The 20,007-nt window shown below is 45.0% G+C and overlaps 1 protein-coding gene across 1 annotated transcript in view; it reads left to right on the top strand.

Annotated features, from left to right (window-relative positions):
* OGFOD1 (2-oxoglutarate and iron dependent oxygenase domain containing 1) overlaps positions 1–20,007 on the top strand; it is a 34,173-nt gene that overhangs the window by 13,565 nt on the left and 601 nt on the right. The window contains exons 7-12 of the mRNA XM_082269909.1: positions 2,585–2,713; positions 2,792–2,905; positions 14,142–14,221; positions 14,304–14,527; positions 16,251–16,379; positions 16,509–16,567. Of these exons, the coding sequence (XP_082126035.1) occupies positions 2,585–2,713; positions 2,792–2,905; positions 14,142–14,221; positions 14,304–14,527; positions 16,251–16,379; positions 16,509–16,567 (735 nt within the window). The remainder of the gene's footprint in view (positions 1–2,584; positions 2,714–2,791; positions 2,906–14,141; positions 14,222–14,303; positions 14,528–16,250; positions 16,380–16,508; positions 16,568–20,007) is intronic.

Below are 20,007 nucleotides of genomic sequence, written 5' to 3'. Positions count from 1 at the left end.
CATCATTAAGGGTATCACAGGGGGGGGGGGGGGAGGAGAAGAGTACCTTCCTGCCATAGTCTAGGAATAGGGAAGGAGCATTGTCGCAGACTGGGGGCTCTCCTCCTCAGCACATAGAAATTCTTTTGTGCTTCTGGGACAGAGAATAAGGGAAATAGATCTTTAAAACCTTACCTGGGAGGTTCCAAGCATCCTTGGTCTTGTAAGCCTGAAGCTAGCTTCTCCGGACCCACAAACAAGACCCCTTCAGCATGAAGGTCTGCCCTCACCCATTATTGGGGTAGAGGGTCATCTTCGTTGGTTTCCGGCCTTGTGGACCTCCTTCATGAGCGTCAAGGGGATCCACAAAATTATTCCTTTGGGGGTACCCAGAAAGGTGGACAAAGCTTTTCCTTTTCAGGTTTTTTTAGTTCCTGTGTCTCCTTGTGCGGATTTAATTCCTGCAAAGGTTCAGGTGATGTCCAAACTACCGAAGGTCCCCCCTATCCCTGTCCATGGAACTGATTTACCTAGGTCTGATTCTATATCTGACCAGGGTGGTCCTTCCTCAGTAAAAACTTCAGGAGCCACAGGCCGTGATTCACCGGCTGCTGTCACACAGATAGTTCTCCCCCATTTTGCAAACAGGTTCTGTGTCTGGTGGTATCCACCTTCAAGATAGTTCTGTTTGCACAGTACTACATGCAGCTCCTTTAGCTGGTTCGGCTCCACAGGAGGATACTGAGGTTTGTGGCAAAATCACGGGTTCCTCTGGCAGACACGACAGGCGTCCAAGGGCCACGGTAAGGCCAGTATCATCCTTGGCTCAGGCTTCTTTCGCAATTCCTGCGAGGAATCAAGGGCGAAAATCTTCCAATCAGTCTGGTTGCCATAAACATCTCTTGGAGGCTTCCTCTCAGAGAGAACCAGTTGTCCCAACGGTTGGTCTACCATCCTGCTTTACAGTCACTGGTTCTTAGCTATCGAAAGCCAGGTACTGAGGGATAGAGGTCTGTCTGGATCAGTGATCCCTACTATGGTGAAGATGAGGAAGTCGTCTTCCAGCAAGATATACCATCGTACGTGGAAAGCGTACATTTCTTGGTGTGGGTCGATTGACGCTCATCCTCGATCCTTTTCTGTGGCTCGTATCTTAACCTTTCTTCAACAGGGCGTTGATCAGAAGTTGTCCTTGAGTACCATCAAAGGCCAGGTGTCTGCCCTGGCAATCTTCTTTCAGTGAGCCCTAGCCACGCATTCTTTAGTTCATACCTTCATTCAGGGGTTTCGACATGTCGCTCCACCTGTACGGTCTCTTTTAGCCATGGGATTTAAATTTAGTACTTTTGGTTCTCTAGAAACTTCCATTTGGGAATATTTGGGAGATTCCCTTGCCTACGTTATCCCAGAAGGTGACATTCTTGGTGGCTATTACCTCGGCTCGCAGGGTATTGGAATTGGCTGCATTATCCTGTTGCAGTCCTTATTTAGTGCTACATAGGGATAAAGTGGTTCTTCCTCCCTGTCCATTTCTGCCCAAAGTTGTCTCTGACTTCCATTTGAATGAGGACATTTTGTTGCCTTCCTTGTGTCCCAAGCTGGCTCATCCCAGGGAATTTGCTTTGCATACCTTGGATGTGGTGCCTGCGATTCGGGTGTATCTGGCAGCTACTGAATCCTTTCGGAGGTCAGACTCGCTTTTTGTGGTTATGGATGGACCAAGGAAAGGGCTGGCTGCTTCTTCGGCTACCATCCCCAGATGGATCAGGCAGATGGTGACCCAGGCCTATTCCATTAAAGGTCAGGATCCACCTTTCCCTGTCAAGGCACATTCTACTCAGTACTTCTTGGGCCTTCCGTCACCCGGCACAAATATCGCAAGTTTTCAAGGCAGCCACTTGGTTGTCAGTGCATTGTATAAGGTAGATACTTTGGCATCTGCAGATGCTTCTTTTGGCCGCAAAGTTTTGCAGGCTGCTGTTTAAGAAGGGCTGTTCCCTCTTGAGGGGTGTTTTTCTTTAAACTTTTATTTTTCATTTGGGGCTCCTGTGACCCGGTTAAGGCTCCTGTGTCCTTGTTAAGGGCTCTTGCGTTTTTAGCCTTGGGTTATTTTTCCCCACCCCTCATTTTTCTTTTGGACGTCCCAGTAGTTATGATTTATGGAGCGCTGTGTCCGTCAATGACTGAAAGAGAAAATGGGATTTTTGTACTTGCCGTAAAAATCAATTTCTCTGAGTTCATCGACGGACACAGCACCCACCCTGTATGGAGTTCTGATACTTCTTATACTGCTTGCTACTAAACTGATTACCTAGAGCAGAGAGGGGGGTTATATATCAGCTGAGGACGGCCCATGGGTGTAGCCAGGTGTTTTTTGTTCTGCCTAGTCCTACTCCTGGAGGAGGCAATATAACCCAGTAATTATGATTTATAGATCGCTGGGTCCATCGATGAACTCAGAGAAATGGATTTTACAGTGAGTACAAAAATCACATTTTTTGCTTTTCATACACTTTAAGTGGTTTTGTTGTGTGTCTGTGTGTTTTTTTTTTTTTTTCTTTAATACATGAGTGTCAATTCGGTTTATGCTTTGCCCTTTTAAAAGGTTTCAGAGGTTCTATCTGAAGGAAAATGCCGTCTGTCAGTAGGCGGTTGGTTTCATGGTTCATCCCTGGAGAGACCACCACGCTCACTGGATCCTGTGCCTGTCCGTAGCCCCCACATCCCCTGTGATGTAAGATCCTTTCATCTTTGCCTAATGCAGTGAATGAAAACTTGTAATGTGCATACTAACTTTTGACTGTCTCCACAGCATGAAATCCTTTATGAGTGGATAAACCCAGTTTATCTATCAGTTGAGTATCAGGCTCAGATTCAGGAGGAGTTTGAAGACACATCTGAGATACTCCTGAAGGACTTTCTTAAGGTTTGTCGTACACCTATGGAAAGTGGGGTGCAATGTAAATGAATGACACCTGGGATGGACAGAGACAGTGGTATGATTGGGCAGAAGACCTAATCTTGTGGCCTTTACTGCTGGGTAATTGGGTGTATCCACTCCGATCCCCCACCAGCCACCTGTTCTAACAGCAGCTCCATCGCAAGAGCTGGTTTACAAGAAAATATCAAGTTCTTCCAGGTGCTCAAGCAGGCTTAAAACTGAATTTTGTGTTTCTGAAAACAGGTGATTAGTGGTGATCAGAGCAAGGAGAACATACATGCTATAATTTGAATAGTAAGCTTGGAAAGATTTTTGAGCTGGAACATTTTGATTTTGGACACAACCTCTACAAACTACACTTTTTGACAATGGTGAGAAACACAAGCGGGCTATACATTGATTGGAATTCAAACTAGAAATAGCAAGTGGGTCAGAACTTCACTGACATGCTAATAAACATCATGAGTCCATAAAATTCATACTTGATGAGCAGTGGTAGTAATAGTAGGGTAAGTAGATCACTGGTGGATGAAGGAAACGCATACAATAACCGTCAGTTCCTCAGTGAGTTTGGGAGTCCCTCATAGGCCTATTAAACAATAGAAAAGGGCACCAGGTAAGTATGGGTTAAAAACCACATACATTTATTCCAAGGAAAAGAGGAAGGGAGGGGGCCAAGGGGACTTTTATAGGGATACTGTCATCAAGACCAATAGCAAATATCAGACATAAATAAAATCTTGAACAAACTTTATTAGAACAAAAAATATAGCATTAAAAAATTATTATCGTGTTAGCAAACACAGATAATAGTGCAAAACAGAAAACAATTGACGGTATGTCATACAGTAGCATGCAACAAAGGCTCAAATGAGCATAATATCCACGGAGGGGTGGTGTAGATCACACTGTCCAATACAGAATTATCCCAGAGGTGGTATAGCTGGTAGGTAACATGTGTTATTGGACGTGGGTGCCTATACATGAGCCCAGCCCGACATGTTTCGCGGGTAACCGCTTCTTCAGGGGCAAACAACGTGGGTATAGGTATCAACAATTGCTACTACAAGTAATAAGAAAAAAACAAAATCAATACACATCTATATGGCAGGTTTAACAAGATACATCTCATTGAGCAATATATAGGTCAGAAAGAGGTGAGCGCCAAATTTCATATAACCCACCTGTATGGAGCCAACTCTAAAAGCAGGTAGACACAAAGGGGATCGCAACTAGGGTAGATACCCCCACGGCGGACATGGGAGCAGTCCAGTCCAAACGGGTCCAAATCAAGATGGATATAATGTATTCTGGATAGTAAAAGAGGGATGTGTAGTAAAGATTTGGTAATATAGTTGAATATTGGTATATACCAACTCCACAACGAGGAGGACTTACCAAAATATCAATATGCTTGTGTATGTCCCCTGTAGTGTCTCATGACACGGCTAGGGGGTGGCTGCTGGAATAGCCGGAACTGGTGAGTGGGGAAAATGGATCAATATTCGGTCCAAAGAGGGTCCTTGGATCTAATATTGATCCATTTTCCCCACTCACCAGTTCCGGCTATTCCAGCAGCCACCCCCTAGCCGTGTCATGAGACACTACAGGGGACATACACAAGCATATTGATATTTTGGTAAGTCCTCCTCGTTGTGGAGTTGGTATATACCAATATTCAACTATATTACCAAATCTTTACTACATATACCTCTTTTACTATCCAGAATACATTATATCCATCTTGATTTGGACCCCTGTTTGGACTGGACTGCTCCCATGTCCGCCGTGGGGGTATCTACCCTAGTTGCGATCCCCTTTGTGTCTACCTGCTTTTAGAGTTGGCTCCATACAGGTGGGTTATATGAAATTTGGCGCTCACCTCTTTCTGACCTATATATTGCTCAATGAGATGTATCTTGTTAAACCTGCCATATAGATGTGTATTGATTTTGTTTTTTTCTTATTACTTGTAGTAGCAATTGTTGATGCCTATACCCACGTTGTTTGCCCCTGAAGAAGCGGTTACCCGCGAAACATGTCGGGCTGGGCTCATGTATAGGCACCCACGTCCAATACACATGTTACCTACCAGCTATACCACCTCTGGCATAATTCTGTATTGGACAGTGTGATCTACACCACCCCTCCGTGGATATTATGCTCATTTGAGCCTTTGTTGCATGCTACTGTATGACATACCGTCAATTGTTTTCTGTTTTGCACTATTATCTGTGTTTGATAACACGATAATAATTTTTAATGCTATATTTTTTGTTCTAATAAAGTTTGTTCAAGATTTTATATATGTCTGATATTTGCTATTGGTCTTGATGACAGTATCCCTATAAAAGTCCCCTTGGCCCCCTCCCTTCCTCTTTTCCTTCATTCTACTTGGGACGTGGATACTTGTACCCCCTGTGATATACCCCCAATCTGGAAGCTGTCCCCTCTTTTCATACTACATTTTATTCCAAGTCCACATACATATAAAACTGCTGTATCCTATGTGCAGGGGTTTTGTGGTTTGCAAGCAGACAGGCAGCAGTCTCGATGGACTGGAGGGCAGCCTCAGGCACAAACCAGCACCTGCCGCAAGGAGGAAGGAGCCTGATAAAGGAGGCGGGGCCTAAAACGCATTGCGGCCACTGTCAGTGGCATGTGTAAAAGCCAAGCAAGGACGCCACCGGCTTCTCTCCTCCTCGTGGCAGGTCCTTGTTTGTACCTGAGGCTGCCCTCCAGTCCATTGAGACCGCTGCCTGTCTGTTTGCACACCACAACACCCCTGCACATATAATACAGGAATTTTTTATGTAAGTGGAACTTGGAATAAATTGATGTTGTTTTTCACCCATACTTACCTGGGCGCCCTATTCTATTGTTTTTATATGGATTGAAATTCAGTTGTTTCTGCAGGGACCGGGCAAATTTCGATCCATGTATGGACAAGACTGGTTGTACAGAAATCTATCTACTGATGACTTCTGTACAACCTGCCTGTTGGATAAATGTCGCTTGATTAATGCTGCCGGCTGTAGCTGGCAGTGCTGGTCAGTGTATTCTGGCAGCAGGGAAGTCACGCCACTTTCAGAATATGTTAGCTCAATGGGAATATTCCCCCCATTCACCTCGAATATGTGGATTGGGAAATTGGGTCATATTTTTTTTTCAACCAAAATGACTAATGTATGAGCTGCCTAGGTCTAGTAATTACAAAATATTGCATATCAATATTTTGTGTTCTTATTTTCAGCCACCAGTGGAGCACTAGGTTTTTTTTTTTTTTTTTAGGCTTTTTCCTCTACTTTTCTTAAAAAAAGAAGTGAATGCAGCCACCACATCTAAGAATTGGTAAGCTGCAATATACCAATTAGGGCTGAAACAACTAATCGATTATAATCGTCAACTAATCGATTATGAAAATAGTTGTCAACTATTTTCATAATCGATTAATCGTCAGCCGATTAGTTGTCCTTCATACAGAATGCATTATTTGTTTACATATCAGAAAATACAGTGCAGCACACATACAGCTCAGTAAACCATCCATACATGTCAGTAGATGACAGAGAACTTGTGAATGTGTGAGGAGCAATGCCTCATGGGAAATGTAGTCCTGGGCAAGAGAAGGAACCAAGTGATTCTAAAGGCAGAGGTTTTTTTAAACCTTGCTATAGGGACACTCTGTACAGTACTATACTTTGCTGCTTCCTATAGGGGCACTTTGAAGGCAGAAGGGGCTGGAAGTGCCATGGGGGGAGGGGGGGCAGAAGAGGAGAATCAGTGCTGCTCTGTAAAAATCATTACACAGAGAGGATAAGTATGACAAGATTGTTGTTAAAAAGAAAAGAATCCAACGTTTACAATCACTGTAAGGGCTCTGTGCTGGGAAGATCAGCATCTGAACCCAGAGAAGGTGGAGGCCGATAGACTAGAGGTGATATAAGGCATTACAATTACATTTAAAGTAAAAGTTTATTAGTATTGTGCATTATACTGTATTTAAAATTATTATATCCATGAAAAAAAAAAAGTCTCAGCTTTTAGTACTACTTTAATATATAAATGTTATTTTACCACCCTTCATATACCTTCATGTCTGATTCCCAGTTAAAATATCCTGCATATCCGACTTCTGGGCATATTTTTTTTATATACATACACATGAAAAAAAAAAGCATGCTGCTGCTACTAAAGGTCTTCTGCTTCCCATACATGTATTGGATTTTTGGACAAAAATATTTGCATCTATATTTTTGTTCAAAAATGATTTGTATATTTGTTGAATGGATGAGTGTTGTGTGAAAATTCCCCTTGCTTTTAACAATAAATTTTAAAATGAATAAAACTTCTGAGCAAAAACCACATACACTATTTGAAGATTTGTTTGATCGAGAAGTTTTCTATTCTGCTCCTTCAGATTTTCCTGTCACTGTGGTTGACACCGGACACCAATATACACTAATGGTTAGAAAAATCAGATGAATGTTTTTAAAAATTTTCTAAAAAAAATTTAGTTTGTGTATTACCAGCATAAGTGACAGCAGGCACAGGGAGCTTGTATCAAACTTCCTGCCTATTAATAAGGGAGTCTATCATGATTATATACAAATCCGGTCTGAAAATTTGCAAAACAGTGTTTTAGGTCTTTTAATAATATTGATCTCGGAGTCCACATTTAAACCTCTAATAATACATATATCTGTTTCAGAGTGGATTAAATATCCAACTATATAGCTGGATAAATGGATTTTTGTAAGATCTTACCGTAAAATCCTTTTCTCTTAAGCTCATTGACAGACGTAGTCCTCGTTGATTCAACACACTCGGGTTATGCTGCCCTCTACAGGAGTAGGACTAGACAGGAAAGAAAACACTCTGGCCACACCTTAGGGGCAGTCCCAGAGGGTATATCCTCTCTATCTCTGCTACAACAAATCAGTTATGTCACAAAGCAGTGTTTAGAGAATTTAACCCAACCCAACTCAAAAACAGAGGGGCGGGTACTACGTCTGTCAATGAGCTTAAGAGAAAAGGATTTTACAGTAAGATCTTACAAAAATCCATTTTTCTCTGTCGCTCATTGACAGACGTAGTCCTCGTTGATTCAACACACTCGGGACGTCCCAAAGCAGTACCACAAATGAGGGGTGGGAAAATGGAAATTAAATCCAATCTAGAAGGCCCAACCGGTGCCAACTAGAAGTCTTCAATGCTCATCAATCAAAGATGAGACTCAACAGAAAATTCCAACAGAAAAAAACCCTCAAGGTAGACCACCGGTCTCCTCAAATTGCGGCCTGCAAAACCTTGCGGCCAAATGAGGCATCCGCCGATGCCATCACATCAATCTTATAAAATTTTGTAAAGGTATGTACCGACGACCAGGTGGCCGCCTTACATACCTGGACCACTGACGCCTGATGGCGGAAGGCCCAGGAAGTACTGAGCGCTCGAGTGGAGTGCGCCCTAACAGGGAACGGAGGACTCCGACCCTTAATAGAATAAGCCTGTACCACCGTCTGTCTAATCCATTTGGAGATAGTCACGGCAGATGCAGGCAACCCCTTTCTGGGGCCATCCGTGATCACAAAAAGTGAATCCGTCTTACGGAACGATTCCGTAGCTTTCAGGTATACCCTGATTGCCCGAACCACATCCAAGGAATGCAACGCATGTTCCCGATGATGATTGGGCTGAGGACACAAGGAAGGTAGTACAATATCTTCATTCAGATGAAAGTCTGAAACCACCTTTGGAAGAAAGGATGGCTTAGGATGAAGAACTACCTTATCCCTATGAATCACTAAGTATGGGGACTGGCATGACAATGCAGCCAGTTCTGACACCCTGCGTGCAGAAGTGATAGCCACTAAGAAGGCTACCTTCTGGGATAAAGTCAGCAAGGGAATCTCCCTGATGTTTTCAAAGGGAGGTTTCTGCAGAACCGACAAAACCAAATTAAGATCACAAGGCGGTAAGGGCGCGCGGACTGGTGGAGCCAGGAGCCGCACCCCCTGGATGAAATTCCGCACCAAGGATTTTGTAGCCAAAGGCTTCTGAAAGAAGATTGCTAATGCTGAAACCTGACCCTTGATGGTGCTCAAGGCTAGTTTCTGCTCAACCCCCTTTTGCAGAAAGGCCAATATTCGGGTCACTGAATAGGTACGTGGAGGAATTCCTAACGATTCGCACCACGCGATATAAGTCTTCCATGTGCGATAATAGACCTTGCTGGAAGTCGCTTTCCTTGCCTTAATTAGAGTAGGAATAACTGAAGCTGACAAACCTCTGTCCTTCAGTACCTGGGTCTCAATGGCCAGGCCATTAAAACCAGCGACTGTAAAGCACGATGGAAGATCGGTCCTTGAGACCGCAGACACTCTCTGAGAAGAAGTTCCCAAGGAACGTCCGCGACTAGCATGTCCAAGTCGGCCAGACCGGCTTGAAGAGGCCATCCTAGAATTTCCAGGACAACTGGCGCTAACTGGATCCGAACCAGGCTGCCCTAGAGCTATCTGGCCCCAGGCCATCCGACAAAGTCTGATCGTTCTCTGTTCCCACACATTTATCAGACACCTGATTCCTATCAGGAGTGGTGATTTCTCCTGGTTGAACCACAGGGACCAAAGTCACCCGGCTAGAGGCTCCTTGGTCTGTCTGTTCAACCGGATCCGATTCTTGTGGGGAACTGAGGCTAATCTTTGGAAAAGGTAAAGAAAATGATCTGTTCAGGGAACGGTAACTACCGCTCCCTGTAGCACTTAGATGTTGGAAGGGAAGAATCGCACCGGTAGCAGTGGTCGATGCTCGATCGAATGCCCTGAATACCGGTGAAGACGTCCCCCCACCCTCAAGCCGGGTGGGGGCGCACCTTCAGGCTGTGTAATCCTTTGCTTCAGGTTTGGCTGAGTCGGTCTTTTGTCTGTCCGACCAGCCCTTCTTGAACCCTCCTGGAGGAGTCTTGCCCTTCCCGCTTGCTCCAGCTGAGCGAACGAACCCTTTATGGGCGGTAAAGAAAGGTCCCCGCTTGTTACAAGGTCCTTTAGCTTTAGCAGCCTGTGGCAAAAAAGTGCTTTTGCCCCCAGTGGCATCCTTAATGATCTCATCTAGGGTGGCCCCCAAATAGGCGATTCCCCTGTAAGGGGAGATTCGTCAAGGTCTTTTTGGAACCTAGGTCCGCTGACCAGCATTTTAACCACAGCACACGTCTGAGGATTACCGCTGACATAGATGCATGCCCTAATAGGGGGGTAGCATCCAAGGCTGCGTCACAGATCAACTGTAGTCCTTGTATAATCTGTTCCATCAAATCAGACGTTGCCTGGGGGATATCTTTCCCCTTCAGGTCCTGGCGCACCAATCTCGCCCATTCCGTTAATGTCTGAGACACTAAACCAATGACAATAATTGGTCTAAAGGCTGACCCTATCAGGGAAAAGATAGTGCGGGACTCCGCTTCTACTTTCCGATCCACCGGATCCTTAAAGGAAGAAGCGTCCTCCACCGGAATAACCGTGGCTTTATTCAGTCTGGAAATAGGTGGATCCACCACTGGTGGTACCGTCCATTTCTTAATGAGGGATTCCTCAAACGGATAGCGTCTAGCAATGCGCTTGGAAATAGTAAAGGTACGCTTAGAATGCTCCCATTCTTCTTTAATTTTATTACCAAAACACTTGGGTACAGGAAAAACCTTCACCGTTTTGGTGGGTTTGTTAGTACCAAAGGGAATCTCTGTTTCAGTTGCCTCTGCCGGTAAAACCTCAAGTCTTAACCACTTTAATACAGGGCACTTCCCTCCCTTCCCGCCCAGGCCAATTTTCCCCTTTTAGCGCTGTTGCATTTTGAATGACAATTGCGCGGTCATGCAACACTGTACTTACACCAAATTTATATCATTTTCCCCCCACAAATAGAGCTTTCTTTTGGTGGTATTTGATCACCTGTGCGATTTTTACTTTTTGCTAAACAAATAAAAAAAGACAGAAAAGTTTGAAAAAAAAAAAAAGTTTTTTTGTTTATGTTATACAATTTTGTAAATAAATAAGTTTTTTCCTGCACTGATGAGCACTGATGAGACTGCACTGACAGGCACTGATGAGGAGGCAATGATGGGGTGGCACTGATGGGGTGGCACTGATGGGGTGGCACTGATAGGCGGCACTGATAGGCACTGATATGTGGCACTGATAGGTAGCACTGATATGCAGCATTGGTGGGCACTGATAGGCGGCACTGCTGGGCACTGATAGGCGGCATTGATGGGCACTGATAGGCGGCACTGACGGGCACTGATAGGTGGCACTGACGGGCACTAATGGGCACTGATAGGCAGCACTGGTGGGCACTGATGGGCACTGACGGGCGGCACTGACGGGCGGCACTGATGGGCACTAATGGGCACTGATAGGCGGCACTGGTGGGCAATAATGGGCACTGGTGGGCGACACTAAAGGATGGCAATGGTGGGCAGCACTGATAGGGAGGACACTGGTGGGCATCACTGATGGGGAGGGCAATGGGGGGCTCCCTGAGCCCTGATTGCCATCCCTGGTGGCCATAGTGGGCATCCCTGGGGTCATAGTGGGCATCCCTGGGGTCATAGTGGGCATCCCTGGGGTCATAGTGGGCATCCCTGGTGGATCTAGTGGCAGATCCCCCCCCTGAGGGTCTGCACTGGTAATCAATGATCTGATTACCAGTGCCGACCCCCCCCCCTGTCAGGGGAGCCGCCGATCGGCGCTCCTTTACTCGTGCCTGTCAGGCACGAACTAAGGAAAGCCGATCAACGGCTGTTCCTGTTTTACTATGTGACCAGCCGTGATTGGACACGGCTGATCACATGGTAAAGAGCCTCCGTCAGAGGCTCTTTACCGAGATCGGAGATGCAGGGTGTCAGACTGACACCTTGCATCACCGATCGCCGCTCTGCGCGCCCCCGGGGGGCGCCCAGAGCGGTGTTATCCTGCCGCCGTCATATGACGTCCGGTCAGGATAACTCAACCACATTCCCGCCGTCATTTTGTAATAGGGCGGGCGGGAAGTGGTTAAGGTTTCCCGAACCGCCACAACTAGTGTGTCCACCAATGCTTCTTCCCGAATTATGGCGGAAGCATGAACGTCCTCCTCACTGTCTGAGGGAACTTTACCTGAGACAACAGCCCCTGCAGAGGGACCTGCAGCTGCAATGACCATCTCAGAATCTGAATCTGAAGTATCAGATGATATAGGGGTAGGCGGGGGTCGCTTTCTTGACCCCCGTTCCTGACAGGCCGTCTCCACCCGAGCCACCAAAGACTCCAAAACTGCTGTAAATGCATCCATACTCTGTGCACCGGCGGGTCCCGCGGCCCCCTCGAGGGAAACAGGTGGGGGTACTTGTGTGGCAGGGTCCATGATAATTCCAGATGCTACCCGGAAAAAATCAATTTGCCAAAAAAAATAAAACCACTTTTTTTTTTTTCAGACCCCCAGCGCCACAAAGCCCCTCAGTGTACCTGCTTAGGGACCCCTATAGAGCGAGAGAGAGAGATAGACCCCAGGGCTCACCACTTGATGCTCAGAGTTTCAACTGCAACTTGTCTCAGCACTGTCTAGAGCAGACAGGAAGTCTCTTGGCTGGCTTCCCAGGAAGAAAGGAGGCGGCTCCGCCCCTCTGCATGCCTTCCGGCGCCTCCCCTAGCTCCACGAGGTGTTTGAGTCACCTCAAACATGGCCGCCCCCATGCTGGAGACACGAGGCTACGCCAAAATGGCGGCCTCGTGCGATCTACCAGACAATGGCGGCGGCCTGCACAGAATAGCGGCATGTCTGCAGAAGGATCTCGGCCTCACAACCCTTCACCCTCATGGTGGTCTACGGTACCGGACCCTGGCGGGCCGTATGCGGTCCGTGACCGTCGGGAGGCATCTGTTTAGCTGGAGGAATGATCTGGAATGCAGTATACATATATAGACATCGCCCTGTGGCTTCTGACAGGTAGGATACTTTATACTATCACAGTAAAGTTCTAGTACTGCCACTGACTTCATCATTTTAACATCTTTGCAATTAGATTGTCAGCTCCCAAACCAAGCCTCCTGGCTTTTTGTTCACAAAAATCACACTCAAACAGGGGGATCTGTGACATGTTATAGGATAGAGGGAAGACCCATCCTTACCATTACAGCGAGGGGCCCGCGTTCACCACAAGACCCGTCAGGGGGAAAGGGGGAACATACTACTCACCATACCGGAACCAGGCGGGCGCCAACTCCTGACAGTACCCCTCTCCACCGAGGTGGGAGGGCTGTTGACCAGTACGGACGCCGTGACTCATGGTCTTAGGCGTTTTGGCGAGACGTTTAACTCGCAGGGTCAGTCCCCGTCCAGTGGGACCATGTCGCGGCCGACCCAGCGCGAGCTATGGCCTGCACGCGCTCGTAGGCTGAACTGGGGTGACCACTGGATCTCAACATCCAGCCCGTCGCCCAGTTCAGCTTTCTTGCTTGAAGATCTCACAGGAACACTGGAGAAAAAAAGCTGTCTAAAAAATCTTTTCTAAGAAAAAAACCCTGCCAGGACCGAAGATCCCAGCAAGGTATCTAGGTCCTTACTCCTAACTAGACAGAAAAAAACTGATTTGCTGTAGCAGAGAGAGAGAGGATATACCCTCTGGGACTGCCCCTAAGGTGTGGCCAGAGTGTTTTCTTTCCTGTCTAGTCCTACTCCTGTAGAGGGCAGCATAACCCGAGTGTGTTGAATCAACGAGGACTACGTCTGTCAATGAGCGACAGAGAAAGTTATATTTACCACTACATATAGATATTCAAGAATATTAACTAAATTATACACTTTTTTTTTTTTTTTTTTTTTAGGTTTTTATCCGATTAGTCGATTAATCGAAGCAATAATCGGCCAACTAATCGATTATGAAAATAATCGTTAGTTGCAGCCCTAATACCAATTGTTTGTTTTAAGATGGCGCTACCTTAGAAAATGTAGTGGATGAGAGAGTCTGAAAGTAAACCTCTGGTGCTGTCCTTTTATTAAAACTCATTGTCAGTATATTATTTATTTTGTAAAATAAAGATTTCATATAAATAGTAAAATAAAATAAATAAATAAAATTGACTTAAAACAGTTTTAGTTTCCCATTACCACCCAGTCGCAGCAGCGGAGTCCGCATGAATAAATAGTGTGTCTAGTAGGTCTCTAAAATCTTGTTTTTATTTTCTAGGAAGAGAAGCTTACAGCAGTTTCTGCAGCACTTGAGACACAGAGTGTTGAATGGGAGCTCTTGGGTCCCCCCAACAGAAGGTAAGTGCCAAACTTTGGACCTGCTTCTTCCTGTACCTGTCCTGCTGTTTCTCTCTCACTTGCCTCTCTGAATATGGTTTAGGTGTTATGAGAGAGCAAAAGGTGAACTTCCGGATGTTCTGAGATCCTGCATGGAGCTTCTGAAATCGGAGGCCTTCTTTCTGCTACTGTCCAACCTCACTGGGCTGAAACTGCATTTCCTGGCAGCCGACAATGAAGAGTCTGATGAAGAAGAGGGATCCTCAGAACCGAAAGGCAACACCTCTGCACAAGGGGATGACAGCGATCATACTGCTCAGGCTGAAAGTGAGTACAGCATTCATTGTGTTTTTGATTTTTAGGCCTCATGCACACTGGATGTTTTTGCAGCTGCTTCCAGGGGGTCAGGCATTTTTTTTTCCTGCCTTTAAACTCCCCTACATGTTAGCCTGTCAGTGCACACATAGGCTTTTAGCAGCATTTAATGACAGAGGCTTTTAGAGGCATGAAAAAAGCCACTGCAAGTGCATCCAGGAGCAGCTGAGTTTTTTGCAAAAAAAATGCTTGACGCATTAAAACGCGCGTTTAGCACTTCAGCGTTTATTCATTTCAATAGCCAGAATAAATTATTATTCTGGCCAATTAAATGAACGCCCAAGCTCTTAACACCTGTAAATGCACCTGAAAGCTTGTAAAAGCTTTAGACACTTTTAAAAGTGTCAGGCTTTTTTTCTGCCAAAACTTTGCTGCCAGGAGGAAAGGCTTCTAAGAGAGTTTGCAAAACATCCTGTGTTCATGAGGCCTTAAAGCAAATTAGTCTTTGTTGTTTTTGTCTGCCACTGGGTGCCCCCATGCACAGAGTATTTGATTTTTTATGTATGTCATCACCAGTAACTTGTCACTCTGTATTTAGGCCCAAGAACATCTACATTTTTTTTGGTGTTTGACATTTACTGGTATTTGTTGCCATGATAAATTCACTTTTAAGTTAAATTGAAAGCTGGTGTTGGAAATTTAAGGGTGGACTCCAGCTTTTTCTTTCCCGATTTTTGCTGCCCCTTTCTACTCTACAATCCTGCACAGTCTCCAGCTTCCATATTGGTGTGGTGCTGACAGTCCTTTTTGGGCAGATCATCAGTGGTGTAGTTCTTTCTATTTTCGGCGAGTCCACCTTGTTGTTTGCACACCCCCACTGGGGCTCTTAATCACGCAGGCTCTGTTCACTGTACTCCCATGATTTGGTAATTGTTACCTTTTACAGGGTAAAAGAGAAGGAAAAAAATAAACCTCCATACTCCCCTAGGTGGATGCAGCATTGGTCCAATGCTGTATCTGCCCCCCACCGCCTCTACCCTGAGAACTGCGTGATCAAACACCGCTAATTGCTCAGTTCTCGGTCTTCAGTGAACAGAGCTGGTGACTTATCAGTCACCAGCTCTGTCCCTCCAGGGGTCACTGGAATGCTGGGCTGTGAGGGGGGCTGGAGTGGCTGACTCAGGCTCTCAGCGGCATGCTGGTCAGGCATCTCCTGACGGGATACCTCCACTATCTATCGTGTCTCACAAAAGTGAGTACACCCCTCACATTTTTGTAAATATTCTATTATATCTTTTCATGTGACAACACTGAAGAAATTACACTTTGCTACAATATAAAGTAGTGAGTGTAATAAAAAAAAAATATATATATATATATTTTTTATAAATCTATGCACCTGCGTAGACTTAACTTTCAATGAAAGCAGTTGTGGTATTGAGCAAGCCAGGCTACACAGCGTACAAATGGCTTATCCTGTAAAAATGTTTTCACTGAAGTCTGCCAGCAAGTAAGCTGACAGAGAGCGATGTGAACATATGGCACATCAAGCATGCCAAAGGACCAGTCCCATACATTCACTTTCACATAGACTTTACAAGAATATGTCATACGGTGTGTTGGGTACACTAAGGATGCATTATGGTCTCCATATTCCTCTATCTGTCTATCTTTTCTCATCATAACCTATTGCTAGGCTGTAGTTTATTGACACAGACTTCTGTCCTTTCCGCAGGTGTGAGAGTTCCTGTATGCTCTGGAGAGCTGAGGCACTGGGAACATGGGCACTACACAATGATTCATGACCATGACCCTGAGAGGCAGGAGTTTGCTTTGGATCTTTTGTGGTTCTGTGGATGTGAAGGTCAGTATTGACAATTTCCTTTCATGGATTTGTATAAATATTTCCTACTACCACATCTATTATTGCAGAAGGCCCCAGCATTCACATTGTGGTGACTACTAATGAATTTTAATTATTTTTTTGCTTTAGACTGGGAGGCACAGTATGGAGCATTTACCTCTTACATTGCCAAGGAGGAGGATGAAGAGGTAAGCCAAACTATGAAATAACTTTAAAGGAAACCTTATATTAATAAAAATACAAAATATGCCATTGCTGACCTTCTTCTGAAAATGCTAGTTTACTGGCATTACAGGATTTGAAATCACTGGAACATACATGCAGATAGTGACGTTTGTGGAAGTTTGAACTCCTGATATGCGTATTTGTTCCATTTCAGTGTCTCGGAAAGCATTAACACCACTGGAAACGGCCAAGTTTCAACTTGCAATGGCAGCTTACATATTAGCTCAGTACAGGTACTTTTAAAGCGAGGTTTGGGGTTGGCAACCCGTCGATTGCAGTCAGGTGGCATGTAGATCGCATTCTTTCCTTGCCAACCCCTGAAACCTCGACAGGAGCAGGGGTGGCATTTACTGGTACTGATTCCCTGTATTTAGCTCCTGCAGCAGCTGAAAGCTGGCTTCTCCTTTCTCTTCTACCAGCATTCAACTGCTGAAAGAGAAAAATCCAGGAGATTAGTTCCTGTAAATGCAGTCCCCAACACCCCTCCCATCCAGGTTTCCCTTCCTTCTGCTGCCCAGCTTCCACTGTGTGCTCCCCTACCCCTCTCCCAGCTCTGCTGGCTTCCACTCCTCTCCCTTCACTGCCACTGCAGGGAATCATTTCAGGATGGAGATTGGGGAAAGGGGCTCTTAACTATCATTTTGCTGTCCCCTTCCATTTCTGAATGAACATAGTGACTGATCAGTACTGATCACTCAATGTGTTCATTTTAACCGAAAACCTAATAAACTCTGTTTTCTATGCTTCAGTTTGTGAATGAAAAAGAAGCTCCTGCAGAGCTCTTCCTGTTCATTTATTCTGTGCAGCTGAGGCTGCAGAGATGGCGATTGAGTACTGTCCTCAGACACATTTCTGTTTTACAAGTGAGACATCAGGAGTTTGTTTAGACACCTGAAATTTCACCAAAGCCCCCAACTAGACTGGTAAGATTGTAAAAAGTACAAAAAAATAAAAAAACTACAGTTCACACCCCATCTGCTGCCTACTGCTCTACTGACTGACACTGTTCACTTTAAGTCTTTCTAATTAAATTCTTAATAAAAAAAAGAGAAGCCAAACCCTGGTGATCTTAGATCTCTTTCATGTTGCTCAGGTAGATCTCCATCTCTGAGGATGCCTACCCCCTGCTTTAAAGTGTTACCTTGTTGATTCTGCTTTTTTATTTCATAAACCCAAGCAGTATTTTATATCTGTAGTGTGAACCTGTTAAGTAACCCTCTTGTTTGCCGATGTTCATCTCCCACATGACAAAGCTTGACCAATCACTAGGCACCAAAACTGTCATGTGGTAGAAGGGGGTTGAGCAGCATACTCCCCATACCCAGAAGTACTGAGTATTTTACTACTACTGATAGTTGAACAGCAGTGCAGAGAAAAGAAAAGAGAAAACAATGATTTTCACCAAGATATTTATTAATAAATGCTAAAATATATTATGTGCTGGTTACCAGGACCACACGTTTTAGGTATTGACTCATTTGAAATTGACCTTTTTAGATATTAACCACTTGACCCCTGGAAGATTTACCCCCCTTCCTGACCGGGCCATTTTTTGCGCTACGGCACTGCGTTAATCTGACCATTGTGCAGTTGTGCGATGCTGTGCCCAAACAAAATTGATGTCCTTCCCCCCCCCCCCCCCCCCACAAATAGAGGTTTGTTTTGGTGGTATTTAATCACCTCTACAGTTTTTACTTTCTGCTATAAAACCTATCCAATAAAATAATTGAAAAAAAAATCAAATTTCTTCATCAATTTGGGCCAATATGTATTCTGCTACATATTTTTGGTAAAAAAATTCCCAATAAGCGTATATTGTTGGTTTGTGAAAAAGTTATAGCGTCTTAAGAACTATAGGATATTTTTTTAATAATAATGGTGGTAATCAGCTTCTAACGGGACTGCGATATTGCGGCAAACAGTTGGGACACTGACATTTTTTTGGGAATCCGTCACACTAATAAAGTTATCAGTGTTTAAAAAAAAATATGCACTGTCACTTTACTAATGACACTGGAAGAAAAGGGGTTAATATCAGTGGCGATCAAAGGGTTAAATGTGTGCCTGACCAGTGCTTTACTACTGTGGGGAAAGTGCTTGTACTAGTGGAAGTCATGGATCGGTGTCCAGCACAAACACAGGATTCATGCCTTCTGTATTGACAGAACAGCAATCTGCCTTGTGTACATAGTGTCTTTCTGCTTAGGTTCCAGCAGACGGCAGACTGTCGTTCTGCTTAAGCCCCGTACACACGTACCGATGGTCGGCTTACAAATGTTCCTCTTTTCTCCCCGGGATGTCGGTGTCTGCTGAAAAGTGCAAAGACAGCACAAGGACAGCACAAGAATTTTGTCCGCCGACTGCAGAAGTGATGTCATGTAATGGTTAACTTTCCCTGTGTTTTCTATTTTCTGAGCATGCCCAGTCTTGCAAATCTGCGGTCTGTCGGCCGAATTGTGTACTGACAGGCGAACAATCGTCCGTTCTGGTGTCGGCATACAAATATTTTCATGTTTGCACGAAAGACTTTTGTCCGCGGATTGTGCGCAGACATCTGTCGGAGGCACCATACTAACACGCGTACAATCGGCAGATCCTTCGTCCACCGACGTTTGTATGCCGACGATCGGTACGTGTGTACGGGCCTTTAGGCTCCAGCACACATCAATTTCGCCGTACCTGCGGTTCAGCTCCCGCTGTGTCTTATCACAGCATGAGTGGGCAGCTGGCATCAGTGAGCGCACCCCAGACCCAGAAGTGCAGGATCACGTACTAGATACGTGATCCTGCACAGGTGACCCGCCTTGGCACCGCGTATGCAAGTCATACAGTTGGCAAGTGGTTAAACAATCTTAACTACTTCTGGACCGCCCACCATGTATTTTACGTTTTTACTTTGACGTTCTATACCGGGGTTATGGTATTTTTTTTCACAGCTGGCGATCTGGAATCTAATATAAGTGGTCCCGGCAGGGAATTTGCCACAGGATGAAAATTTTTAAGCACCGTAGTTCGTCGCCATTCCATGAGCATGCGCACTTTTGAAGCATGACATGTTTGGTATCAATTTACTCGTCGTAACATCTTTTACATTATACCAAAACATTGGGCTAATTTTGCTGTTGTTTTTTTTTTTTTCCCCTATTAATTCAAAAAAGTGTATTTTTTCCAAAACAATTGTGTTTGTAAATGCGCTGCATTGGCTCGCTGGCTGTGATTGATGGCAGTAGGAGCCAATGGGCTCCCACTGCTGTCTCAGCCATTGAGGAGGGAGAGTCCCTGGACAGCCTAGGCTATCGTGAAAATTGCTGGAAACCGCTGCACACAAAAGATATATTTTTCTTCAGTCTCTGACCATCGCTTGTAGCATTTGTTCAGTCTCTGACAGCTATTCATAGTATTA

This window comes from Pelophylax lessonae, assembly GCF_965119305.1.
Source record: "Pelophylax lessonae genome assembly, chromosome: 10".
NCBI classification, from domain to species: Eukaryota; Metazoa; Chordata; class Amphibia; order Anura; family Ranidae; genus Pelophylax; species Pelophylax lessonae.
The sequence above is the reverse complement of the archived record's forward strand: the minus strand, read 5'-3'. Positions and strand labels throughout refer to the sequence as shown.